The sequence below is a fragment of the Actinia tenebrosa genome, unplaced genomic scaffold (genome assembly GCF_029948245.1).
Source record: "Actinia tenebrosa isolate PJP-AT-01 unplaced genomic scaffold, QUT_ActTen_1.0 PGA_scaffold10__47_contigs__length_13832649, whole genome shotgun sequence".
Classification (NCBI taxonomy): Eukaryota; Metazoa; Cnidaria; class Anthozoa; order Actiniaria; family Actiniidae; genus Actinia; species Actinia tenebrosa.
Window position 1 is genome coordinate 733032 of NW_028292570.1, and position 27313 is coordinate 760344.

The following is a 27313-nucleotide window of genomic DNA, read 5'->3' on the forward strand; positions in this document are numbered from 1 at the left end:
CCTCCGAAAAAATCAACAAAAAATTTAATTGGAATTTCAGTGGATGAAGAACCGGCTCTCTGATGTAAAGAGCCATTGTTAAATCTTATTTATCTTATCATCTTATTATTTCTTTCCTCATATTTCATTAGGCAATACGGCTGCCAGAACAATTATAGAACCATTCCTCTCCAATCAAATGCCTTGCTGCCCACACGATTGTTTCCCTAACCCTAACCCATAGGTCGTTATATTCTTTTTAATGAAACTGATCACTAATCCAATCAAATGCCTTCCCGCCCACACGATTGTTTCTACGTTCCATAGCTGTCTATTCACATTTATCACTATTTTGAAAAATGCTATCATCAGCATAGGCAGAAACTTAAGTTGTTTTCCATTACTTGGGTTTTTCTTAAAAACAAGATCTCCGGCTTTGAAAAATAGGTTGTTATATTCTTTTTAATGAAACTGATCACTATTCTTAACGAAAATCATAATAAATCAATAATGACATTTTTCTTAGCCTTGAAAAAATAATAAGACATTGAATTCATCATCGGCAAAAGTTAGGGCGCACTACAGTGGTTTTAAAATTTAGCTAGGGCTGCTGCTAGGAGACTATAGAAACTTCCGCTATTCCAAGAAAAATATATTGAGATTCTATCAAATGATTTGGCTTCTAGTTGTAACCTCCTAGTTCTATCTTGGCCTGCAAGGTTGCATTTTTGGAGAAGTTTCATTTTCAAGAAGTAAACATTTTAAAATTTAAAAATAGGTTCGGTTATTCTCAGCAAGAGTCCGCATTATATCATAATCTATCTTCTTACATGTCTAGTATTAGGTTTGCAGAAAATGACCCTTTGAATTACATTCATATTGCCTTCAATAAACTAGTTCTGCAGATCACAAGTCGTATTTTATTCGAGAATTTCCCCTAAATCTACTAACGTAATATTGAAAACAGAATAGCATCATCAGCACAAATTAGAGGCGCAACTGCGCAGCGGTTACAATTCAATAATAAGAATTTCTAGAAAATCGAACAGGCTGAGACTTATAACCATTAAAACATAACACTAATGAATCGAACGTTGTGTGTCTACCGTGACGAAGGATTACTCTGACAAGATGAACTTTGGTAAACCAAATCTAATGAGTTCTAGAAAATATTTGTCGATTTTCCCGCGCGTGTGCTGTAAAACTTCAGCGATTCCGAGTACCATGTTGTCGAGATTCTAATACTAATTTACAAGGCATTTCTATTTAGTATCTCTATTCTAGTTAGTGAATATGGTGAATTAGAAATTGTGTGTTCAAGTTTATGGTTTAAACTACAGACATTCCTTTTGTATTAAGGATCACAATGAAAAACTGTCCAGCAATCTCCTATCCCTAGCGTTATATATGTTGCTAAAAGCGGTCTTTCCCGTTTTCTTTTATCCCATCAGATTTCCAAAGCGAATGCTTGAGATTTGGCTTACTACGTAGCAAAGTTTCAGTCAGATATTGCAATAAGTGTTCAGGCTTTTTCACCACAGTCCACGAGGTTTTTCCAAATATCTATCAGACCGTTGACTCGCTCCAGAGAGATCCATCCCTTCAAGATATTTTGCCTTTCCAATAACTCAGCCGATTCTTTTAGCACTTTTACATTTAGGTTTGGTGGTTTTAAATCGTGGCTTCGGTTGTATCCTTCCTGTAGAGCATCAAGAGCTTCTTCAAAATCTTCCTCCCTCAACTGTAGAGTGGATTTGAGGTCTTCCCATCCTTTACGAGCTTCAGCCTTTTCGTTTACTGTTTTAGAAAGCTTCTCAATATCTTTTTTCAGAGTTGCAATTTTGTAACTCCTTATGGGAGTGAAGTAGCCGGGAAGGATTTTCTTGTAGAACCCAGCTTGAATCTGTAGGCACATTTCTCCTAGAGTTTTCAAAGCATTCGCGTCTTCACTCGCTGGTACAGGCATTAGTGGAAGAGCACCGGGTACGTACCGAGACTGATGACGAATCTGCTTCTTTAGGACTTCATTCTCAGATTTAGTCGCCGCTAAATCTTTTTTGATCTCTTTTAAAGCGTAGTGAATCATTTTCATTTGCTCGTCCACTTTTGAGGACTTTTCTTCGTCGTCTTGCCTAGACTGTTGTAGGTTTTTCATTTCTTCTTCAATGCTCTTCAACTTGAACTGAACGGCAGCCAATTCCTCTTTAAGGATTTTCTTTTCATCTTCGAGTAGTTGTATACGTTTCTTCAAAATCTTCACTTCCTCGTCTTTTGCTTCCAGTTTTATGAGAAGATTATTGTTGTTCTCTTCGAGTTGCTTTACATTTTTTCGAAGCTCGATTATCTCGGCGTCTCTTTGTTCGAGTTGTTCTTTCAACTCGCTGATTTCTCCTGTATGCCTTGTAATCTCTAAAGACTCGAAATTCACTGCCGGTTGTGCTACCAAACTTGTGATAAGACCGATTGCCTGTTCATCAGGAGACATATTTCTTGCCGCATTACCAAGAGCCAGTTGTTGCTTGTTGGTCATTTTTAGAATGTGTTGGACAAACAACCCGGTGAAAATCCTATCGTCTCCTTCAAACCGAAAGCTACAAGACCAATCACCAGTTCCGCGTGAAAGCTGTAACAAGAAAGTTTTCCCAAGAATTTCACAAAAGGTGACATCAATCTCGTTGACCCAGAGCCGACTGCGACTAACCAATCAGAAGCTACTTCCCGACCGGGAAGTAGCTTCTGATTGGTTAGTCGCAGTCGAAATTCCAAATGGCGTTCGACGAAGGTTTAAAGCCATTAAAAATGTAAAAGTTGTGGCTGTGGATGAAGCTAATATTGGTAAGTTTATACACTTTTTAAAACTTGGCTCTAACAACAACTAAAACGATAATTATGTAATATGTATAAAGTTAAATGTAAAATATGTTGAGCAAAATAAATTGATTGTGTTTAAAGCGCACATAAGTTATTGTTAAATACATACATGTATAAATTGACAATTTCACCCCAGATTTCTTTGGATTAAAAGGCTCAGTACTAAAACGCGACCTTCCTACATCAGATTCTCTGATTACTTTATCAGTCTGATAAAGATTAATTCATATTAATATTTTAGATAACTAATATTATCTATTGTAACCAAGTTGAAAACTGGTTGAAAACAAACTGGTTGAAAACAAACTGGTTGAAAACATTACTGGTTGAAGGTTTATTCGAGTTTGTTGCGTTATGTTTGTACTAGCCATATTTGGAATGATGATGTAACTCATCACGCAACTGTATTCGTAATTTGAAGTACATGTAAATCAGTTCTGCTCCAGATTTTGTGCTGTTTAGTTGTGTTTTTGTTTAGTTCAAATTTTAGTTTGTCTCACTTATTTTCCTGCGATCTATCTTGGAAAAGACCTGCAATGAGTTTCATCATTCTTGCCGTTCAACATCCACTTGGTCACCCTATAATATATTATTACTTCTCACACCAATGACGGCGTGTTTGTCACTGACGGGCGAAGAACAGACTACAGAGAACCGAGTCTATTCCTGCGAAGGAAAAACAGGCTAAAAAGAAAAAGAGAAACAATAAATAAGGAGGAAGTGGCTCAGGGAATGACAGTCTTGAGCGCCAGTAATCCGACTGGAAAATTAGACTCCCTTTCAAAACTGTCATCCTAGATCGGGAGGGCAAACACGTTTTAGACCCAATATCGAAATACAGCAATTTTTATCGCAGCTACACAAAAATGGAATGCTCCAAAGAGAGCCTTGTGCTCCTGGAAAACGAAAGAAAAACCCGTGCATAACTTGCACGAGGGACCGCGAAAGCTTAATGGTGCGCAAAGCAAACAAAAGGCCTTGAACAACTTAGGGTGCATGAATTACCACCACACAAATATTGTTATTAAACTTACAAACGAAAAAAAATGTAAAATGCTTCACAACCGCAAAGAACATATCGAAAGAATATTCGCACTAAGCCCACTACGCCACTCAAGGGTTTAAAACACAACCACCGAGGCGAAAGGCAAAACTTTTCACAAACGCCACTCGAGGGTTTTGAAACACAACCACACGAGGCAAGAGGCAAAACATATTTCCACAAACACCACTACTCCGTTTTAAAACACAACCACACGAAGCGAAAGGCCATAAACTACTTTTCTTTTGACCGGAGTTTAATATGAAAATAAAACAAAAACAAAAACAAAAGGGAAAATATATTTGCCTTAAGAAGCGCTGGAGAGTCTGCCCCTTCGGTCGATGAAATCTTCCTGGGATATCTTGAACTGGTTCTTCATTGTGTTTACATTGGACAGCTCCAAGCGCTTCGACGACCCTGTCCTGCGGTACTTCTAGAGTATTAGACATTGTTCAAAGCCTCAGTAAAGCTCGAAGTCTTGGTAAAGCCTGAGCTAGAAGGAACACGTCCGAGCCGTAGCAGGTTTGAAGTGGAATGATTGATATGCTAATCAGTTCTCATACATTTATACCAGTGAGACCACTGACAATAGTAGAAACGTCTTCTACTTTCCGCAACAGCTTTTATAAAAATTTACGTGTGACATGCTCGTGCAACTTGTCTCTGTTGCACGAGAAATTGTACCGTGTGAGAGGGGCTTAAGACAGTACTGTATGATTCTCACTCATACGCTAACCGATTCTTATGGGAAGCCATTTCAATATTACGGCATACCATAGACCTTGAAAGTGCTGTAAGTCAGTACTGTACGTTTCCCATACACACCATAGGGTGTTACTAAAACGAGTAACGGAGTAATGAGTAAAGAGTCAACAGAGTAACCAGGAAACGAGTAACATCAAATGTTTTATACATTGAAAAATCGTAAATAAATAATAATGTATAATAATTAATCATGATTTGTATTCTCGGTAGTGTTTTATGTACATGCTGTAAGTCAGTATGTTTCCCACCCATACGATAACCATTCTTATGGGAAGCCATTTCAATGTTACGGCATGTCGTACCCCAGTACGTGCTGTAAATCAGTACCGCATGTTTCCCACTCATACGATAACTATTTCCATTTCTTTAATGCGAGTCTAGAATTCAAATCCCTAGATCCAACAGCCGTATGTGAGAGGACAGTGCACTATAATAGCTCGTCACGTCATGGTTTCAAGGTTGTTTTTTTTTGATTTCTTACCCCTGCAACTTTAATTGTGGAAATAATTCTATTCACAAATGATAATATAATAGCTGATAGTGCAAGAAAACGCAGAACAGATTCCACAAGAAGACATGTGATTTTATTGGACTTCATTTGGTGATTCTTATTTATTCATAACATGCCTCTTTTTTCTGAGACAGACGATCAAAACTGAAAAATTACATGGCTTAATCTTATTGTGACTTGCACAAGGGGCTTACACTGCTAGCTAACCTTTTTGCAAGAGTGCCTTTTTTACAGTCTTGTACTAAGTAGTAATTATTAAATAAAAACCTTAGAAACAACAATGTACAGTTTGGTAGAGGGACGCACCCGGGAAGGGAGGAGGGGGGCGGGGAGGGGTGATAGGGGTCGAGGGGGCATACCTGCGAGATCTAGTGTTGAAATTTAAGTGTATTCGTATGTGTAACTCGTTCTTGAAGAAAAAAAGTTTTAGTAGTGTGGAAGGTACGGAAAATAGCACCGACTTTTCATTTCTCGTTTTAGAAAATTGGAATTTAAAATCTTACGAAATTTGTGTGTGGAACTGAATTAAAAGTCGAAATTAGGCTCTTGTAGTACAAGGGTCCCTTGCATAACCCCATCTGAGTACGTCCCTGGTAAACCTAGTCAAATATCTTATTAACAAATTTAGATAAAAAATAAATAAAATAATAAATGAATAAATTCTATAATTCTAATTCGATGTTTGGGCTTTCGCTACAGGTGTAGCTTAGGGCTCTGTTGTGATTATTGCCCCATGCTGTGATATAACAGCCGCAGTTTGCATCAAAAAGCTATGAAATTATTACCATGATCCTTAAAGATCCATTTTAGGTTTCGGCTACCTTTTTTTGTTGGCTAACTATATTAAGCTATTTAATATTCATAATTTGATTTGAAAAACATATATAAGCATGCATACGTAGAAAATGAAAGCAAAAATTGAATTGACGAATTTGTTTAGAGAGGGTGACACGTGACAGTTGTAACTGATAAACTTGTGGCGCCCTCTATGCTTAACGTCTCTGAATGAGACGGGACCGCCATTTTACGTGGTTATCCGATCCACGGCTAAGGTCTAACCGTTTGCAGATATTTTTAGAGCAAAGGCAGCTCCTTCTACTCAGATATTTTAAGACCCCGAGTGTTGGTCTCGTATAGAGTGAAGGCATTTAACCTTTGAAACAAAACAGTACTAGTCAATGTGTAATCGGTCAAATAGACACAAAAGAAAACAATGGAATTTTTGTTCTACTAATGTGTGTTAGTCTAATATATATTTGACGGGTTTAATGACTTCACTCTAGTACTCAGAACTAATTAGTACGAAATAGACCTAATCGGCTAACGTGTTGCTATGTACGTTACCATCCAATTCAAACCTTCTGGGAATAGAAGAGTTTGTCTCTACGAATTCAACTGTGAAACCAAAATGTAACGAGCAATGAAACTTAGTCCCATGTGGTTTGAATTGGGTGGAAACGTACATAGCAACACGTTAGCCGATTAGGTCTATAGCACCAATGAAACGATTGAAACTTTAATCTATATAGATATAAATTTGCTCTAATGCTTGCAACCATTAGCTTAATAACGACAACATCAAAATATTACTAGTTTGCGGGAACACTTGAAAACAAAAGAAATAGATGTGTTTAGTGCTCTTTAGTTTTTTGTGCTATTGCACGGTTATATGGTTTGCACTCTATTAAAAATATAAGCTGCAATGCTTAATATTCTCTCGGACTATTTTAGTGCTGCCTGCTTATATATGAAATCTAAAAATTAAACCCTATTTAAAACTTATCTTCATAGAGTTTTAAGTGTCAATCGTGCATGGAAAAAAAGACTTCCTGCGGGTCCGAATCGAAAAGCAGTTCCGAATTGCTCAAAAAACTATAAAGATTTTTTAATTCATCTTACTTTTAATTCAGGACAGGATTTGTTGTGCAAAGTTCTATAATTGTTTTCAGGTAGACGTTAAAGACCCATTGTCACTTACCGTGATGCATCACAATTTGTTTACATTTTGAATCGTGTCACCACTGAAAAAACAATTCTAACCTTTTGAATAAATTCTTAAAAAAATGTAAAAGAATCATTATTGTGCCTTAGCGCTATGTGCGAAAAGGATTTAACATGAAGTTCTTATTCAATATATGAATCTTTGAATTTAATGGACCACGAAATTCATCTGTGACTGCGGTGCATCACGGTAAGTGGCAATGGGTCTTTAAGAGATGGAGAAATGTTTCGCTTGGTTTTAAAGAATTTTGTGAGCAGTTGCCGGAAATACGTCACAGCTTAAAAGCTATCGGCGTGGGTGGTGTGCGCACTATAGCCTGGCAAGCGCGCACAGCTTTTATAAATGTTTGCACAAGGCCTAATATTAATGGTAAACAAAAATGAGAAAAATTGTATCTATGATTTTTTTTTTGAGGTGCATGATTCGCTGAGCAATCGTAACGAATGGGTTTTTAAATTAAAAATTTAAAGAAGTGTTTCTGTTGAGTTTATTGGCTCTTTCTTGGTGTTGCAGGGCACCTGAGCCATGAAGACAATAAAACAATAACCGAGAACAATAAGTTTGGAGCTAAACAGTACCCTGCAATACAATAGCCATAACCCAGAATACATTATATCCTGCAACACCAAGTAAGACCAATTTTGTGGCTACGCGCTTTTGATTTGCGTTGTCGGTTGAATGCGTTATGTCCTCAAGAGTAAAATTGAAGTAAGAGCTGAGAATTTGATAAAAATTGATAAAAACGTATATATATAAGCATTTAAAAAAATCAGAGAAAACACTGAAGTAAAGAAGTTATATATATATACAGGACCCCTGCTTGCAGTTTCAAGCTCGTAAGTTTCTTTATGCCATTGCAACAAAGTGTGTAGGCATTGTGTTAGAAATTTGGATCACCTTTTGTAAATGTTGCTTCTGCTGACCTGGTAGCTTACTTGCAATATCCTCGATATACTGCAATTCCTTTTCACGCAAAGGAGGATGGGCCACTTCGTTCCTCTCTGCCAACATTTCTTCCATGAAGTCAACTACTTCCTTAACCTTATCTTCATCTGGATCAATCTTCTCGGTTTGCAATTTTTTCCACTTTCTTTGAGCTTCTATTTTATCCTCTTCAGTTTTACAAAACTCGTTAATGTTTTTTTTAATATCTCTGAGATGTGGCTGCTTGTAATCGTTTCCTCCTTCACCTGAGCATATTGGCAAGACTTTCCCATACATTGCTTTCATCACATTCGCACACAGCTGACCAATGTACAGAGTATTTCGAGATTTTTCAAGATCGTCAATTTCAGCCATGCATTTGTCCAAATCTTTTCCTTTCCTTTCAATTTCAGCATCCTTCTCTTGACATCGTTTACTAAAAAAAATTATTTCTTTTTTCATATCATCCATTTTTGAATTCAGCTTTTCGTACATACTCTGAATTTTTGCATCTTTTTCCTTTAGTTTTTCCTTCATTTGTATTTTTACGACGTTTAGTTTTTCGGTATGTGATTTGTCCATGGAATCCATTTTTTTTTTAAGGTCAGTGATGGCGGATTTGCTTGAAAAATATTTCACTTCATTTTCTAACACTTTTATTCGAGTGTCCTTTTTAACGGATTCTCTTTCCATTTGTAATTTAACATCGTTTAGTTCTTTCTTAAATTTTTCTTCCATGAGATCGATTCGAGCGTCCTTTTCCTTTATTTCTTTTTTTAGGTCAGTGATGGCGGATTTGGTCGAAAAATATTTCACTTCATCTTGCAACGATTTTATCTTTTTCTTGAGCTCGTTCACTTCGACCTTGAGAACTGCTTTGTCGTTTTCAAGCTGTTTGATTTTGGTAGAGCAGCCACCAACTTGCTGTCGTAGCCCTTTGGTTTCCTTGGTAGAGCATTCATAATCTCTTTTAAGTTGCTGTAGCTGTTTTTCCAACTCTGCTATCTTTATCTTATGTCTATTTACAATGTCTTCATTCGGGTCTTGGCCACTCATCTTCAGTATTTTGGCCTTGCTTTGGTTTCCTTTCTACTTATTTCTGCAATAAATCCGTGGGAAAAAAATTAAACTCTTAGCTTTATTTATGGGAACATGTTTCTTATTGGCCACTTACACTAGTTTAAACCGAATGCTGCGACTAGAAACACATGCAGTACAGGTCGTGTTTCTTCTAACACTTCTCTCTTGTTCCGTTAATCAAGAACATACACGCCTTTGTATTTCTTTAAATTTCTTCAAAATTGATGTTTAAAATACAAGCGCGTAATGTGCATTATCAACATTGCGGATTGTTGCAACAAATTAGCTAGTACTGTGCGTGTACCAGAACGAGAGAAATTGCATGCAGGCGTTTCTCAGCAGCTTCATGCATATATATCAACTGAAAATAACCTGATAATTGCTTGGCATTTAAACTTATGTTGAAAGCCGTATAAATATGTAATGTTATTGGGCTACAAGGGTGGACTTGGAACTTTTTTCACGTTACGTTAGAATATATTCTAGTTATGCACAAAATATGTGATCCCGATTTGATCTCATTGTAAGATTTTTTCATTTTTCCTGTAAAGTTAGGTATTTCGAAGTACGTTTATAAAAAAAAACTAAATAAAAACATGAGGATTATCAACTTTGTTTTACCTAGAGCTATAAAAGTTTGAAGAGGCGAAAAAGTTGTTTTCTTGCATACCATAATGAAATGAGCAAATACAAAACTGGGAATGAAAAAAAAAAAAAAAGACGATGGGATCTTTTACCCTTGAACGTCCTTAAGGGCAGAAAAAGAAGTAAAAAGAAGATGGACAGTGTTCGCCGAAGCAAGTTTTGAAACTTTCAGCGGTAAGGACTTCCCTCTAACGGATTTCATAACTCCATGACTGTAATTACCGATGCCTATAATAATTGTCACGGGCTCGTCCATCTTATTCTTTTTCGTCGAGTTCTTACTGAAGAATTGACATCTTTCTCCTAACGTTTTTGCTTTGTAGGCCTCACAATTTTCAATTGAACTTGCAGAAACCTTAGTTTTTGGTGTGCTAGACGCGGTTTTGCCACAACTCGGACAAAATTTGAAGTCTTTTCCCATGATCCATGCACACCACACACCTAGCAAACATGTTTGTTGGATCCATTCCATTAAGATTTTATTTTGTTTCCCGAAACATTGTTGTGTTCTGCGTGATTTTATTTTGTTTCCCGTTTTCAATTGAATTTGGTTTTGCCCCTGTGGACCACCGTATATCGGAAAAACAGACCCGTTCCTGACTCACTTTAACTGTCTTCTCATTTGTTAACTTAATCTCCAAGAAATAGTGATGAACGACATGTACGAAACAGTTTCCCTGCTTTATCTTGGTCGAGGAACTAAAAGGAATTTAAACTGCAAATAACTGGAAATTTTTTTAAACTTATGCTGTGACTGTAGTTTTAAGGAAACATATTCAATCTTAATATTTTTGAGCAAATTTATTGGTTTTGCTAATTTCTTATCTATATGTGAAGAAAGACTTTACCGACATCGTGAAATTGATTCACAGCAGCACCAGCAGCAACAGCAGCACCCTGTAGTGCGGAGTGTTTCGTTCGAAAAGTTTTCTTACTTCTTACTTCTTACTTCTTACTTCTTACTTCTTACTTACTTCTTACTTCTTACTTCTTACTTCTTACTTCTTACTTCTTACTTCTTACTTCTTACTTCTTACTTCTTACTTCTTACTTCTTACTTCTTACTTCTTACTTCTTACTTCTTACTTCTTACTAATAATATTGAACATGCCTGAGCAAGTCCCGACAAAACTCTAAAATAATTCTAGTCTACTTTTTTAAAGTTTTTTAATACCATTATCAAAATAAAAATATATAATTTATTTAACTATATTTACTTTTGCGGGTTGAGAGATGAGAAAAAACTAGGTAAAAACTCAAGTCTTTTCTAGTCTAGTTATGCAGAGTTGCATTTATTTGAGAAATGCCTCGCTTAATTTCTTCCCCTTAAAAAATAAAATAAAAACATCATCCGTCAGCACAAGTTAGAGCGCAGCTGCTTTCATAGAACTTTTACAATTTGTTTCGGTGTAGTTTTATATAAGAATCATTGAAAACTTGTCCTCAGTTCTTCTTTTATTCCGACGAAGGACTAACATCCGAAACGTCAGTAAGTTTTTTCATCTTTTCACGGTGTAAAATTTACCCTTTTATCATTACTGTTTCATTAGAAACACCGACGCAGCTCACACTAGTTTTTAGCTAGTTGGACTCTCTTCTTATTAGGGAATGTATGGGAGATATCATGAAGATATTATAATAAAATGCTTCAATCAAAAATTTGCTTTAAGACATGATACAGTCATTGCTTGTACATTGTTCAACAGTCTGGCGAAGTTTCAGCGCGATTTGAGGCCGTTTAGTGAGTTTTTTCGAAATCTGCTCTTCTCCTATTATTTAAAGAGAGAAACTGAAACTGCGCTAACAGCAAAATGCGGCAAAAGCTGAGCATACGATGCGGAGATTTCTAGAATTGTTTTAAAAAACTAAATTATTCTCAGATTTAAATTTGATAGGGAAAATATATTTTACACGTATAAAATCTAAAATGAAACTGCGGAATTATTTTGGAAAAAGACATCTTACTTTGAAAGTTGTTTTAGTCGACTGATATATGGCATAACATAAGGCCTGCAATCTAAGAAAATCTAAGTAAAAAATGATAGCGTGTATGGCATCTCAGGCGATCTTAGGCGATCTTAGGCGATCTAAAGCGTGGTAAGGATGCAGAGTGAACCTTGTTTAGTTGATGCGATGAAATGACGATGGGGACACAAGAACAACTGATCAGTGCGATGAAATGACGATGGGGACACAAGAACAACTGATCAGTGCGATGAAATGATGATGGGGACACAAGAACAACTGATCAGTGCGATGAACTGATGATGGGGACACAAGAACAACAGATCAGTGCGATGAAATGATGATGGGGTTACAAGAACAACTGATCAGTGCGATGAAATGATGATGGAAATTTTTCGCGAAATTTGTTGCATTTTCTCACGCAAAAAATTTCATAGCCTCACCTACGCAGCCGCTATAGCGCTCACTCTCAACGACACAGATAGCGGTTGCTAGGAGACTATAGAAACTTCAGCAGTAGTTATGTATGTCTATGTATAGGGTCACGATAATTTATTCATAGATTATATATGCATGTATTCCTGTTCCCATAGCAAATCACCGGAAACGGAAACGAATGGGGTGACGGATCGCCCAATGGGGAGACGGGAACGGGTGACGTAACGGGTGACGTAAGTGGGGAGGGGCCGGGTGACGTAGTGAGTGATTTTTTCTTTTTATTTTCCTTGAAAAAGTATAAGGTCCCGCGAGCTGGGTTTGAACCAGCGACCTTCGGAACTATAGTCCGACGCTCTACGCGTTGAGCTACCGCGAGCACTTACTTAGGGAGGTGTTCTGAAAAGGTAGTCAAGACGTGGGTTTGAGGTTAACGGTTTTTAATAGGTGGGGTATTCATGACATTTACATGTACAGGTGTCACAGGAGCAAACGCAGGTATGCCCCTTGGATCTCATCCATCGGTCACGACTTTCTTTGATATGTTTCTTGCGTTGTTCCCTGCGCTCTTCTACTTTGCGCTTTTCTTCCTTTTGCTCGTATGTGCGGAGGGCATCGTTGGAAACCTTGATCTTCCATTGGGCGTACGCTTCGATGAGGCTGGGATCGCCAGAGTGAATGTGAGGTCCTTGAGGAGGATTGACCATGGCAAAGGTATAGGTGTTCCAAGCAGGGAGAAAGCCTATGCGTCGTAGGATGCCATGATTGGTGACGAGGACTTTGCCAATGCCTCGAGCAAGGTCGTTGGCTATTTCCTTGGGAGTATCGGGGCTGTGGATGAGGTAGCGCTTGTGGGTTTCAGAATGAACGAACCACTTGGCGTTTTCTTCTTCTTCGAGGGTGGGTCTGGGTTTTGCTTTGGAGAGGTCGTTCCCACGAACTTTGATGAGGCTGGCCGTGACTTGGTCGTCGACGGTGGGGGTAGGCTTGGCTTCTTTGGAGACCTTAGCTGAGGATTGAGTCTAAGAAGGTAAGGAATAAAAAAAGAAAAATAAATAAATAAATAAGTAAAAAAAGAAAAGCTCCCCTGCGAGGAGTCGAACCTCGATCTCCAGCCAGCTAGGCCAGTATCATACCATTAGACCACCGGGGCTGCTATGAAAGTAGAAGGGTAAAGTTAAGGTAGTCTAGGGTAGGGATCCGGAAGGAATTAGCATATAAACTCGAGTCATAGGTGTGTTGAAAGGTTTTTTATTGGTCAAATGAAAAAAGCAGTACATAAATTTAACAAACGAAATGTTTTTTAATTAGATAAGTCGTGTCGTCGGACGCGTTTGCCATTGCGAAGAGTTTGGAAAGGTGTGGTACAGTTTCTGCATTGGGGGAACCATTCAGGAAGGTAAGCGAGACATGCATCGCAGCGTTTGTAGCGGAGGACGTAACGAGCTAGGCCAGGGAGAGGACTGAGGTCGAGCGAGGTCAGGTAGCGACGCATGTGGGACTGGTAGTCGAGGGAGAACTTGACGTGGTTGAGAGGAGTGTGGGGCGGATGGATTCGTTGATGAAGTCGGACGAGACGGAGTCGTTGTTTGTGGAGGAGGATGACGTGGAAGGTGTTGGTTTGGAATTCTTGGATGCACAGGCGACTGGCCCATTGGACGGCCGCGGCGTCTCGGGTGTGACGAATGAACGTTTTAAATAAGGTGTCTAAGCGAGTGACGCAGATTTGGTGTGGAGGTCCAGGGAGGGAGGAACAAGGACACGGCATGGGATAGTGATGACGGTGTTGGTCCATGTAGCGCACGAGGCAGAGGGAATGACAGGCTTGGACGGGGACGTGACGAGGTGGCGGAGGCATGTACCCTCGAAGAGCGAATTGACGGCAGTTGAAGACGTGGTATTGACCCGTGTAATCGATGGTCCCTTCTTGACCTGAATAAGGGATGGGCTTGTGACAGAGGAGGCACGGTGGAGGTTTGATGGTGTTGTGGAAATTGACGTGAGCGATGGGTCGGATGTGGATGAGGTCGTGGACGTGACGCAAGAAGAGGAGCATGATGCGAGCCATGGTGGGTTGGGCCATTTCCCAGACGGGGTCCCCGCTGTACACTTGAGAGAAGTGACCTTCGAGGTAGTTGACGAACAAGGAGCCGGGCCATTGAGGCAGCGCGTGAGGGGTACGACAGTAAGGACAGGTGTAGTTGAAGCCCGTGCTGAGGATCCACTGCATGAGGCACTCGGTGTGTATGGGTTGGGCACAGCAGGAGGTCGTGTTGGAGTCGGAGTAAAGTGTTTCGGTCGGAAGGTGTCGTTGAAGCGGATGATCGGGAAGAGGCGAGTAGCAGACGCAGCACTGTTGAGGAGCAAAGAGTAGTTTCAAACGTGAACGAGGGGAGCAGTATTGGCAAAGGTCTTCGTCGGGGTGAACGCGTCAGTAGGTCTGTATGGGAAGAGTGAGGTATTAAGAAGTGCACCAGCCACAGCTGCAGGGGCTGGAGTTCTTTTTCTTGTTGAAGATGGATAAGAAGTCGAGGAACAATTGGAAGGTGGGACATGCGTCCAGAGCGTCGGCCACGTCAGTGATGAGGTGTGAAGGAGTGCGTTTTTGGAAGTCAGGAGGGAAGAAGAATCGTTTGTTGTCCATTTCGGAGTCCTTGACCGCTTCGTTGCATTGGAGACAGTCAGGATCTTGAGCCTCTTGACACGTACATATCAGATGAGAGGGGTCGTCTGGGGTGTCGGGGCGTGTAGTAGAGGCCTTCTAATGAGGGAAAAGGACAACGTGGAAATGCTTTTAGAAAGGAGGCTTTGGTAGCGCGTAATGTTTTTTTGGTGCTGACCCCCATGATGTAGATGCTGGGGTTGTTGTCGTTGTCCGTGTGGAAGTAGGGAGCCACGTAGACGTAGACGGACGTGTGGGCATTGAAGTGCGGGAGGGAAAGGTCGCGATTGAGGCCATCGACCAAGGGCAGGTAAGTAAAGATGATGTTGCTGTCGTCCTGGTACGTTCTCCACATGGCCGAAGCGAATAAGTAGTGGTTGATGGTGGCCGAGGTGGAGATTTGGACGCGGATGAATCCTGAGGGCGGGTATTCGCGGGCCTCGTGGGCGATGAGTAGGTAGCGTAGAGGCGTGGAAGACGTTTGTGTGAACTGGAAGTTGTGGAGACGCGTATAGGTGGAATGGAGGACGATGGGGCCGTAGGCATTGGGAGTACGGTGGTGGCAGCTGTAGTCTTGGGCATCTTCGAGAGCGATGGTGGTGGAGGGGATGATGGCAAAGGGTTGCGCTTGGTGGTCGATGTCGTCCTGTGAAGGGGTGTCGTTGGCTTGGTAATCGTCGTCCTCGTCAGAGTCGAGAGGCAAGAGTTCCAGGGTAGTGAGGAAGGGTGGATCGGTGATGATGGGCCGGGCCCTGCACATGGGGCACTGAGTGTTTTGACGAGTACGCCATTGGTTGAGGCAGTCGTAGTGAAAGTGGTGTTTGCAACAAAGGGTCAGGACGGTGTTGGGACCGTTGAGGGGTACGTTGGAGAGGCAAATGGCGCAGGTGACGGCAGCGGTCTGAAGAAAACACAAAGGTGAAGTTCACAAGGTAAAGGCAAGGGTATCGAGCCAGAACATGCCGGTGACAAAGTCCCCTCCTTCGAGTTCGAGGAATCTTTCGATGTCGACGCCGGCGACTCTGAGTTTGCTTTTGAGGCATCGTTCATAGCATTGCAGTTGGTGAAGGAGAGGGTGGGTATCGCTGCTGAGTTGGGTATGAAGTAACCAGAGTTTTTTGTCGTAGAGGAGGTCGTGAAGGTTGTCGAGCAGTTGGGTAAGGACTAGGGTTCTTCCAATGTGTTTGCGTAGGACGTTTGTGGCGGTGGTAGCGATTGCGGTCTGAAAGAATAGAGGTCCTTTAGGTCGTGTCTGGAGGAGTGAGGCCTAGTTTAAGGATGCTGCAGGAATGAAGTTGCTTTTGAAGGAGTTCATGGATGCCTTTCAAGTCGCCTCGAAAGAGTTTCCACTTTTTTTCGAATGCGGTGACTAGTCGTTCTTGGCGACGGAAGAAGAGGTAGATGTCGCGGATGTCTTGTTTGTTTTGTTTGTAGCCGTTAGAGATGAAGTCGATGACGCGACGAAGCGCTTCCTAGGGGTGGGCAAGAGCATGTGAAACATTGGAGCATAGGTATGGTAAGGTTTTCTGTAGGTTTCGTCATAGTACTGTTCGTAGCACGAACGGGGCAAGCGAAACATGACGTAGTTGTGAATGACGTAGTTGTAATCGTCTCGGTCGGCCACCCCGTCGGGGAATTGTTCGGGCGTGATGTAATCAGGACCCACGCATAAGTTTTGGGTGCAATGAGGGCACATGATGCTAAAGTGGGTACGCTTCATTTCCAAGTAGTGCAGGACGCAGGCGCCATGAAGGGGATGATTGCAGCAGGGTGTCATGACGAAGGGTTCTGAAGTATTGCATTCGCAAGGCAAGATACAAATGGTACATACCAGGGTTTCGTCCTGACTGGCCTCGGCTTCAGGCTCATCGTCCTGATTTTCTTCTTGTTCCACATTCTCCCGCTTACGCTTAGGAGCAGAAGGACCTGCTTCTTCTTCGGCATTGGATTCATTATCCGAATCATGATTGTTGATGTAGGCATTGCGGGCGTTAACCACCACGGGATCATCGGAATCATAGGGATCGTCAATGTTGAATCGATTGAACTGAGGCATCGGTGCAGGGACGCCGGCCTCGGTAGGCAATGGTGGTGGTGGCGTTCCTGGAGGAGTAGGTGCAGTTTGGTCTACTTGATTGTCTTCTGGATGGGGGATGACCATGCGGCGGTTGGATCTCTTGGGAGGCATGATGAAGGACGGCGTTGGCTAAGTAAGGTAACTAAGGACTAGGTATCTAGGTATACGACTTGGTGATGGGGTACGAAAATGAGGTTAAATATATAGGGGTAGGGAGGGGAGGGTAGGGGGTCCCCCCACCCCCCTAGGTGGGGTCTATATAGGTGGACCAGGATCTGGGGTTTCTATAGGTTTCGTATAGTGAATCACCAGTAAAGCCAACGTAGTCTACGAAGATACCAGTGTGGTAAGTACGATGAAGCGTTACGTGTGGGCGTGGCTTTAGGCATGAGCTTATGTTTTGCTTTTTAAACACTGCAGTACTCCTCAGTATGAAAATGACAAAGAGATGCGATCGAAAGCAAAGAATGAGTAAGAGAATAAAGAATACCATTTATCAAGCCTTGGATGCAGTGCGACAAGATGATTATAGCAATCAAGACATGTTATCAAGCACGCAATACATTCTAGTTCGAAGAACATTTTTTAATGTAGTGGAGTTGTTAAAGACTAGAGGCATTGGGGAGTTAGATAAATTTGATGTACTATTGCTGAAACAATATGTAACCGAATACGTGAATAAATACGGGTACACCGTTGAATCTTAACTGGGTGTCTTTTTTCATTTCCTGAAGGAAGGCTTTGCGAAGGCATTATCCAAACATTATAAGGAAGGCACCGCCCCCGACCCTCAGTTTTTGCGAGACGCGAAGGAATACGTCAAGGCGGTACACGGCTTAGCCAATACGTTAACGGGGTGGATTGATGCCATCGAAAAGCGTCAGGAGCGGAAGAGGAGGTTGGCGTTCGTGTTAGCGCGCCGAGCCAGGGAACGGGCCCGAGTGAAGCAGGCATTGGTGGATCCAGAACGAGGGCGTACGACAGTGTATGTCATAGAGGAGTACGGCGTGGGCAATCGTTTAGTGTTTTCTCACCATGGCATCAGGCAGGAGCACGAGGAGCTCGTCTCTGATTAAGAGTTGTGCGCGCTCGGTGTTTGCGGTGAACGTGCCCATGAGGACGCGGGTCATTTCGTATCGGATCGAGACGAGGTCCAGTTTGGAACAGGCCGGTCGCCAACGTAGGCCGTACGTGGGTCACGACGACGATGACGATGACGGTGACGAGGACTTGGACGAGGGAGGAGAAGAAGGAGAGGACGAATGGGGGGTGCGATGGGTGGAACGCTTGTTTGATCAAGTCATGGAACGCATTGCTGGCGAGGAAGGATTGACGGCGCGGGATCAAGTAGGCATGACCCTGTACGGTGGGGACTTGGACTACCCGGTGTCGTTGGCCATACGTCCGTACCACACGCCTCAATTTCAAAGGCTGATGTTGACCAACGCCATCGAAATGATTCAACAGTCCAAGAGGGAATGGATGTTGGGTCGATCGTTGGACATTACGGTGACGGTGGTCAAAGACGTGAAGGGGCGAGGACGGGTGTGTACGACGACCATCATGACGCCCGAACTGTTGCGAGATCGGTTGGAAAGGGGAGTGCTACGGAAGCCGCCGGCAGCGGTGGGATCGAAGGTAGCAGAACACGTGATTCAGATCTTGGCGTGGCGAAGCGTGAGAACGAGGGACGAGGTGAGGCAAGAGTTGGAGGTGCAGCACGAATGGACGTGGGAAGAAATATTGGCGCGTTGGTGCGTCGTGCACCCTACCACGAACGTCTTGGTCCTTTGCCAAAAGGGAGGCCCGGGAGCGCATCACGAGGTCATCTGGAAGAGCACGTACAGCAGCGAAACGGAGGGATGGGTGATGTGGCTGGACGAAGGCGACCCCGCGATGCTGGACGTCGTGTTGCCCGATGCGTTGTATGGGGAGGCCAGGGTCTTGCACCATCGGCTGTGTTTGAAGTGCGGCATGACGTATCGGCATCAAAGAACGCATGCCTGCAGTGAAACGAAGGCCTTAACCAAGTACCAGTTGGGCAAGAAGAGGCCACACTATAAGACCACGGAGGAAGTCAAGCGGCGTAAGGTCTCGCGGGTCTTCGACGAGGAGCACGAGAATTGCCTGGGTAGGGCCTTGTACCGGGCGCTGAAGGGGATGGGGTTGGAAGTGACGGTGGAAGGAGGGTACGAGAAGTCGCTGCAGGATTGGTACGGCGAGATGGGCATGGAGGACACCTGGGATCGAGCGTGCGGGTTGGACGACGTGAAGCGGTGGTGTGCGAGCATCAACGAGGGCTACGCGACGGATGAGGAACACGGCTTCGAGGTGTGTGTGTACGACGAGAAGAACCGGTACGTGGTAGCCTCGTTCGGGAGCAGCACGGGAAAGAGCAACGGCACGTTGACCCCCATTTACTTGAACTGGATGGACGAGCACTTCACGTGGATCGAGTCGATGGCGGGGTGGTTGGGACGGGCGTACTTCTGCACGCAATGCAATAAGGGGTACAGCAATAAGGAGAGACACAAGTGCGTCCGTTCTTGCTTACGGTGTGGGGAAGAGAGGAACGACCACTACGTCAAGTATTCTAACGAACGCATCACGTGCGACGCCTGCCGCGTCGGGTTTTGGTCCGGCGTGTGTTACCGTTCGCACCTGATGCGACGTCGCAAGGGATCGTTGACCTATACCACCTGTGAACGACGGTACGTGTGTCGGGAGTGCAAGACCCCCGTGGATCGGATGCGCTGCGATCAAAAGACGAAGGTGTGGTACATGGTCGACGATCACGTCTGTTACGAATACGATTGCTTGGTGTGTCGGGAGAAGAAAGTAAAGCGAGGAGAACACTTGTGCTACGTCAAGGGCGTGAGCAGCGATTCTACGGAAACGCGACCCAAGAAGAACGAAAAGCGTAAGTTCTTTCTGGCGTTCTTTGACTTCGAGACTCGGTGCCTGGAGGAACGCCACGTGGTCAACAAAGTGGTAGTGCTGCTGACGTGCCACGAGTGTGCTTCTCACGTGGAAGAGTACCGGACGCGAGGATGCGCAGGAACGTGCGGCCGACAACGGATGTTCGTGTTTGACGATGCCACGGCCTTCATGGATTGGTTGTTGGGCCCCAAGCGCGACGTGCACGCCTTGTACACGTTCATGGCCCACAACCTCAAGGGGTACGACTCGTATCCTATCCTGGAGGAGTGCGTCAAGCGAGGCATCAAGCCCAAGTGCGTATACCAAGGGAGTAAGGTCATCACCATGACGCTGGAAGGGATCGCGTTTAAAGATTCGGTGTGCTTTATTCCCATGGCCTTACGCAAGTTCCCAGCCACCTTCGGAACCTCGGGAGGCGACAAGGGTCACTTTCCTCACTTCTTCAACACGTTGGAGAATACGCAGTACGAGGGCCCTTTCCCCGCTCCCGAGTATTACGGCGTGGACGACATGGACGTCCGCGAGAAGGAGACGTTCATGGCGTGGTGGCACGAGCAGGAGGGCAAGACGTTCGTGATGAAAAAGGAAATCGAGAAGTATTGCATCCAAGACGTGATGGTGATGGCCCGAGGATGTCTCAAGTTTCGGGAGCTTTACGTCGACAAGTTCGACGTGGACCCCTTCGCGGAGTGCGTCACCATCGCCTCGACCTGCCTGACGGTCTTCAAGAAGAACTTTTTGGAATCGGAAGTGATGGGCGTCGTGCCGCCATTGGGGTATCGCCAGCGGGACATCCAATCGGTCCAAGCCCTGGAGTGGTTGCACTCGTTGGGGTTGCCCGAACTGCGTTGGGCCGGAAGTACGCAGGGCGAGGTGACCTTGCGAGGCAGCAAAGTGGACGGGTACGATCGGCGAACCAACACCGTCTACCAATTCCACGGGTGTTTCTACCACGGGTGCGAGGTGTGCTTCCGGCGAAGTCAGGTTCACGCTCACCTGGGCGTGACCATGGGCGATCTGTTCGACAAGACGCGGGAGAGAACGTTGGAACTGCGTGCTGCGGGACATCACGTGGTGGAAATGTGGAGTCACGTGTGGGATGCGGAACGCGAGTATCACGTGTTCCCCGAGTGGATTAAGAACCTGGACCCCATACAGCCTCGCGAAGCGTTGATGGGCGGACGCACCAACGCCGTGGGACTCTACGCCTACTGCGAGGGGGAAGTTCAAGTCGACGAGTCGGACGACGAGGCCATGGCCTTGATGTTGTGCTCGGACCCCGTGCATCGCATACGGTACGTGGACGTGGTGTCGCTGTACCCTACGGTGATGTGGGAGGAAGAGTACCCCATAGGCCACCCCATGGTGTACTTGGGCGAAGACTTGGACTTGGACCCCGAAGAGATTGCGGATCGTATTCTGGACGAAGAGTGGTTTGGCTTGGTCAAGTGCGACGTTGACCCTCCCCGCGGATTGTTCTTCCCCGTGCTTCCGCGCATCGCCGACCACAAGCTGATGTTCACGTTGTGCGCGGCCTGCTGTGACGGCAAGGACGTGGACGAGGACGGAGAGTGCACGCACACCCTAGAAGAGCGGCGCTTGCGTCACGGCGTGTGGACGACCCCCGAGTTGAAGGAAGCGCTGAATCAGGGGTACGACGTGGCACAGGTGCACGAAGTGTGGCACTACACCGAACGCAGCAGCGACTTGTTTCGATCGTACATTCGTGAAAATCTGAAAATGAAGATGGAAGCCTCGGGGTGGCCGTCCGATTGCGACACGGAAGACAAGAAGCGGGACTTCGTGCGGTCCGTGAAGGCCAGTCAGGGCATCGATCTTCGGTACGAAGACGTCGTCAAGAATCCGGGGCTGCGCTCGGTGGCCAAGTTGAACCTCAATTCGTTGTGGGGCAAGTTCGGACAGAATCCGTTTCGCGGCAAGGTCGAGTACGTCACGGAACCTTGCCGCTTCTTCGAACTGCTGCACGACGATACGGTCAACGTGAAGACGGTGCTGCTGCTGACGGGCGACATGGTACAAGTCAACTACGACGTGCACCGCGAGTCCACGACGTACAACCCCAACGGCAACGTCGTCATCCCTGCGTTCGTGACGGCCTGGGCCCGTTTGCGGTTGTACGACAAGCTGAGTGCTCTGGGGGACCGCGTGCTGTACCATGACACGGATTCCATCATCTACAAGACGGCGCGGGAAGGGGACGAGGAACTGGACACGGGGGATCAGCTGGGGCAGTGGTCGGACGAATGCGGCGATTCGGACGCCAACTGGATCGTGGAATACGTGTCCTTGGGCCCCAAGACGTACGCGTACCGCACCAAGAAGGGCGAGTGCGTCGTGAAGTGCAAGGGCATCAGCCTGACCCCCTGCGCCAAAGAACTGGTCCACCTCAAGAGCATGAAACGTCTGCTCGTCCAAGAGAACGAAAAGGTGACGGTGAGTTACCCGCGCAAGATCGTGAGGGACAGCACGCACAAGGTGCTGCGAACGGTACCCATGGACAAGGACGTGCGCTTGGTCTATACCAAACGACAACGTATTGATCAAGGCCTGACCACGTTGCCTTATGGGTATTAAAGGTCCATAAAAGAAGGGGGACATAAAGGCAGACGCGATCGTCGTCATGACTCAAATCGCCGCAGGACGAATCGGGCGTTGGTTGGCCAAGAAAGCCGCCGCCATCGTGTCGGGAAGCAACGGAGAAGACCAGCCTGATGGCGACATCAGCAACAACCGCATCGGGTGTGGACGTCAAGCACGCGTCCGATGCTGCCTCTCGTCGTGCTGCGGGGGATCCATCGTCATCCACGCGCAAAGGTCGATCCGCCGCTGGAAAGACGAGAGGGAAGAAAGGAAAGAAGAGCAGCATCGGAGCCGCCGCCGCCGCCACGGTGGCCAGCAAGAAACAAGCGTCCAAGTGGTACAGTCGGTATTTCGAAGTGGGGGCGGAACACCCCCAAGCCCTAGCGGGAACCTCCGCGTTCTTGTCCGACCCCGGCGACGTCTCCAAGGGACCTCGAGCGAAAGCCATCAAGAAGAAGTGGCTGGAAGCGCAGACGACACACCAAATTCATCGCCCAGCACGGCGTAATTATCCTCGTCGTCCCTTTGTCGTGTTTTCCATGGACGAGCAGTGGCAGATGGACTTGTCGGACATGACGTGGGACAAGCCGGCCAACGATGGGATGGGGTGGATTTTGTTCGTGGTCGACGTGCTGTCGCGGTACTGCTGGGTACGGCCGCTGAAACGGAAGACGGGGGAAGAAACGGCACGGGGCATTCGCGAGATCTTCGAGGAAGTGGCCCAAGACCCGGACAAGAAACATACGTTGCCGCGTACCGTGTACGTAGACAAGGGGAGCGAGTTCTACAACAAGGATGTCAAAGACTTGTTTGCCAGCTGCCCCCTTCCGCCCAAGCTCATGTCGGGAGAGTCCACCACCAAGGCCGCCATCGTAGAACGGTTGCAGCGAACGTTGAAAGGGCGGCTGTGGAAGTACTTCTACGAAAACGGGACTCGACGGTGGGTGGACGTGATTGGTCCGTTGACGGAGTCGTACAACCATCAGCGCCACGGCACGTTGAAGCAATCGCCGGCCTCGGTCCATCGCGGCAACGAAGGGGAGGTGTGGAAAAAATTGTACGGGGAGTACGGTCCCGAACGAGGAGCGCGACAAAAGCTCAAGGGGCCTTACAAGTTTGACCTGGGCGACGTGGTCCGGATCAGCCGTCAAACCACGATCTTCGACAAAGGCTACTTGCCTCAGTGGTCGGAAGAATGGTTCAAGATCCGAGCCCGCGATCCCGGCCCTCCCGCGTACTACCGCTTGATGGACTACGACGGCGAGGATATATTAAAGGGCACGTTTTACGAAGAGGAGCTGCTCAAGGTCGAAGAGGAAGAAATAAAGCACATGCGTTATCGCATCGAGAAGATACTTCAACGCAGGACGGACCCCGCTACAGGTCGTCCCCAAGTGCTGGTCAAATATCAAGGGTGGCCTGAAAAGTACGCCAATTGGATCGACGAACGCCAAGTCGAAGACTTGGGACCCAAGAAGAAACCATGAGGTTGGAACGCAAACCGTTTATCTACTGGTTCAACAGCAAGCCCGATCCCGAGTACCCCCAGACCCACGACAACACCGCCTCGGAATTCGTGGTCCAGCTGCCCATAGGATGGCACTTGCCGGGCGTGTGGTCGGTGGAAATCCAAGCCATCATGACGCCGGAAACCACAGAGACCAAAGGAGACTTGCTGCTGTACACGAATCTCATTCGCTACGAGATCGTGGGCCACGATTACTTTCCGCTGATCGAGCGCATTACCACGTCCTCCGCTCAAGCCATCCGCTACCAAGAATCCAAGCATCCCTTCCGTCGACGCGTCAACCGAAGTTACCTCGAGAGCGTAGGGTGTAAATTGGCCGATACCAAGGGCCGGCCACCAGTCTGGCTGAAAGACAGACCTACTAAGGACACCACCCTCTGCCTTCTCTTCACCCCTCAAGCCGACGAGTACGATTCTTCCTCTATGAGCTTGACGCTTCTGTCCAACCAATCCAAACCTCGCTTTCCTTCCAACCGACCAGGAAATTTTACAGGCGAACTACCCGCGTCCCAAAGGATGAGTGACCAATGGAGAGTAGGACTGACCAAGGTGACGCTGCCTCCCGTGGCCAGCACGTCCAAGTCCACCCAATGGACCTTTAGACTGGACGCCGGAGGGTACCTGAAGAGCAAGCTGCCTTCTGGGGCGCAGCACACGTTTACTCTAAGCGACGTCAACAGCGTGCAAGACTTGTGTGCTCAATTTAAAAAAGGCGTGGATGCCGTGTTCGACAGTTGGTTTCCGCAAACGCAAAAGAAGCCAGCCAATGGAGGCGTTGGAGGCGCATTCAAGGGGCTCGGCGTAGGAGGAATGCCAAGCGCGGCTCACGTCGCCACGTGGATAGACGATTCCTCAGGGTCAGACGTGCTCATCAATATGAACCTCGCAGGAAGAGAGAGCTTGGATGACCTTTACGATCAATTTCTTACCAATGGGATCAAAATAAATGCTGACAAGTCTAAAACTAAATGGGACTTTACGAGCAATTACAGCGTGTTGGTAGGACACAATGCACCGACGATGAATATGGCCATGATGAGGTTAGGCCTAGGCAACGACAGCGCCATGGACGCGCCGATATCTGGAACGATGCAAGATGACGGTACGACTCAGTGGCATTCCTTCGTCACGCCCTTCAAACTCGATAACACTGCAGAGTATTCTTTCGTATATCTCATACAATCCAGCCTCGAAGTGAGTACGTCAAATCGCTTTTACTTAAAAATGGGATTCTACGAACGTCTGGGACCCATGCTAGATACCGCAAATCCTATCGGACCAGGAGAAAACGTTACTCCCAGCGAATTGTACCTGACCATGCCCAAGGGGTTCTACGATTTGATGAACTTTAACAATGGATCGAGTGCTGGACTGGAGTACGAAAGCGTGGACGCCGCCGTCATGGGTCCAGGCGAATTCGTGAGGATTACGTGCAAGGAAGGATGGAGACCTTCAGGCCATATCGAGTCTGATCAGAAGACCAATACGGAGCCGCAATCCAATCGCGTGGCTCGCATCAAGGGGTACCAGTATACCCAGCTTCGAGGCAATCAAGATGTCCTTAGTTCTCAAAGTGGTCCCTACGCTATCGACGTGGTCACCAAACCAAGGCCGTTCCCAAGAATGCGTACGTGACCTGCAGTCTGGTCCACAACCAACACGTCGGCGATCAGATCGTCCCTCTCATGGACGTGGTTCCCCTCTCGTCCGTGTCCATGGGGGCTGCAGCCGAACCCAAGGAATACGTGTTCGAACCCCAACACGTTAAATACTACCCCCTCTCCAAGAATAGTTACCAGACCGTGGCCTTTGCCGTGCAAGACGAAGCAGGACACGAGCTTCCCTTCCTCAATTCAGGAGTAACCACCCGTATCGTTGGATTTCAAGAAAGGACCATGAACATTCCCATTTACGTTCCCCAAGAAGGAGGCGGCAGCATTCCCGTCTATACCCTCGACAAGCCGGAGGAGGGACTGAGCATTGGCCGGTTGGGGCGTGGGCCATGCAATACGTTCTACCCAAGATTAATGCCGTAAAAGACGCTTGCCGTGGACCGAGGAGGCAAAAGCGTGGCTAACCGTGGCCTCGGAGGGTACTGGAAGGCAAAGCTTTGAAAGAAGCCCTCAAGGACCGAAGCCGAACCCGAAGCTCGAGTCGACTTGAAGCGCAATTGATTCGACGCCGAAGCCAGCAAAGTGGGAAGCGTCAAGAAAAGCATCAAGAGTTCTGGATCCCAGTACGCCAAGTCTACCCTAAACGCGTTGTTCGACTAGGAAAACATGAACCAACCCCCGACTGATTACTGAGAATGGCGTATTCAGCGCATCAGCGAGATCGGTATACCAAGTACATACGTTACACCGTCTTCCTCACGGACCCCAACAATGCATAACGGGCTAAGGAAAGAGACCTTGTGGTAAAGCTTACGACATATTTCTCAGGGTACGATGGACGCATCGCTATGGATGTAGATTAAAGAGAGAAAGAGTAAATAAGGACAGAACGTGTGTTCGTTTCATGATTTATTATTTCAACGATAGGGATTATGACTTGGGGAAGGTTTTTTTGGAATCTTTTCAAGTCTTCGGGGAAGGGGGCCAACCGACAGTCGGGTACTCGTCGGGCGTTGGATGATCAAATGCCCGAATGAGGCGTACGGAAATGTCGTCTGCTGGCTTCCTCCAAAGCCGGTTCATCCACAACTTTGGCTTACCCGGAAACGCTGACGTGCCAAGGTGCAGGCTGAGACTTGTCGCGAGGATTGCGAATAAACCGCACGATGCGGTGGGCGTTGAGGGAGGCGGTGGCGCATGTTGGCGGGAACACGTTCTCTGCATTAGCACGACCAAACTGACGTCCATGTGGTGGGTTCCCCTTGGTAACCACTTGGCGATTTGACGATGATCCGATTCCTGTTCCTCCCATCAGGTCGTCTGCGATCAGAAGTCCGGCGGTGTTCGCTTGATAGGCAATAGGGTCGTCGGGCAATCCTTTCACGCCACTTAACCTCGTCTCCAAATTCTTTTTTTCATGTTGTCGTACTCGTCTTGCATAATGCTGTAACAATTAAACCCTATGTGGGGGGATCGACTCCACGTCGCGTGACTAATCATTTGCGGATGAACCGCGTCTTGGGCGACTCTTGAGGGTCCGGCCACGACGATGTGGCACGACAGATGCTGCCATCGTGGTAAACGGTTTGATTGCTTCTACGTTCATGCCAGTTTCTTTCGCTGGCGTCGCGAAGAAAGCGAATGTACTGATCCACTACCTCGTGAGGACTGCC

General features: G+C 46.2%; 3 protein-coding genes and 1 non-coding gene across 4 annotated transcripts; all 4 read right to left on the bottom strand.

Moving 5' to 3' along the window:
• Positions 1–873: 873 nt before the first annotated feature.
• LOC148912668 (uncharacterized) lies at positions 874–2664 on the bottom strand. Its single transcript, XM_089026260.1, has one exon. The coding sequence runs from the start codon at positions 2507–2509 to the stop codon at positions 1502–1504; it is 1008 nt and encodes a 335-aa protein (XP_088882386.1). The 5' UTR covers positions 2510–2664; the 3' UTR covers positions 874–1501.
• Positions 2665–5219: 2555 nt separating this feature from the next.
• On the bottom strand, positions 5220–9189 carry LOC148912669 (uncharacterized). Its single transcript, XM_089026889.1, has one exon. It carries the CDS (start codon positions 9148–9150, stop codon positions 8017–8019), a length of 1134 nt encoding a protein of 377 aa, XP_088883015.1. The 5' UTR covers positions 9151–9189; the 3' UTR covers positions 5220–8016.
• A 3336-nt stretch (positions 9190–12525) lies between these two features.
• Trnay-aua (transfer RNA tyrosine (anticodon AUA)) lies at positions 12526–12598 on the bottom strand. Its single transcript has one exon. It is a non-coding gene; the product is annotated as a tRNA-Tyr (tRNA).
• A 44-nt stretch (positions 12599–12642) lies between these two features.
• On the bottom strand, positions 12643–17153 carry LOC148912670 (uncharacterized). The gene is made up of 2 exons (XM_089026436.1): positions 16713–17153; positions 12643–13241 (listed from the first exon to the last, which is right to left on the bottom strand). Exons 1-2 carry the CDS (start codon positions 17067–17069, stop codon positions 12660–12662), a joined length of 939 nt encoding a protein of 312 aa, XP_088882562.1. The 5' UTR covers positions 17070–17153; the 3' UTR covers positions 12643–12659.
• Between the last annotated feature and the right edge of the window lie 10160 nt (positions 17154–27313).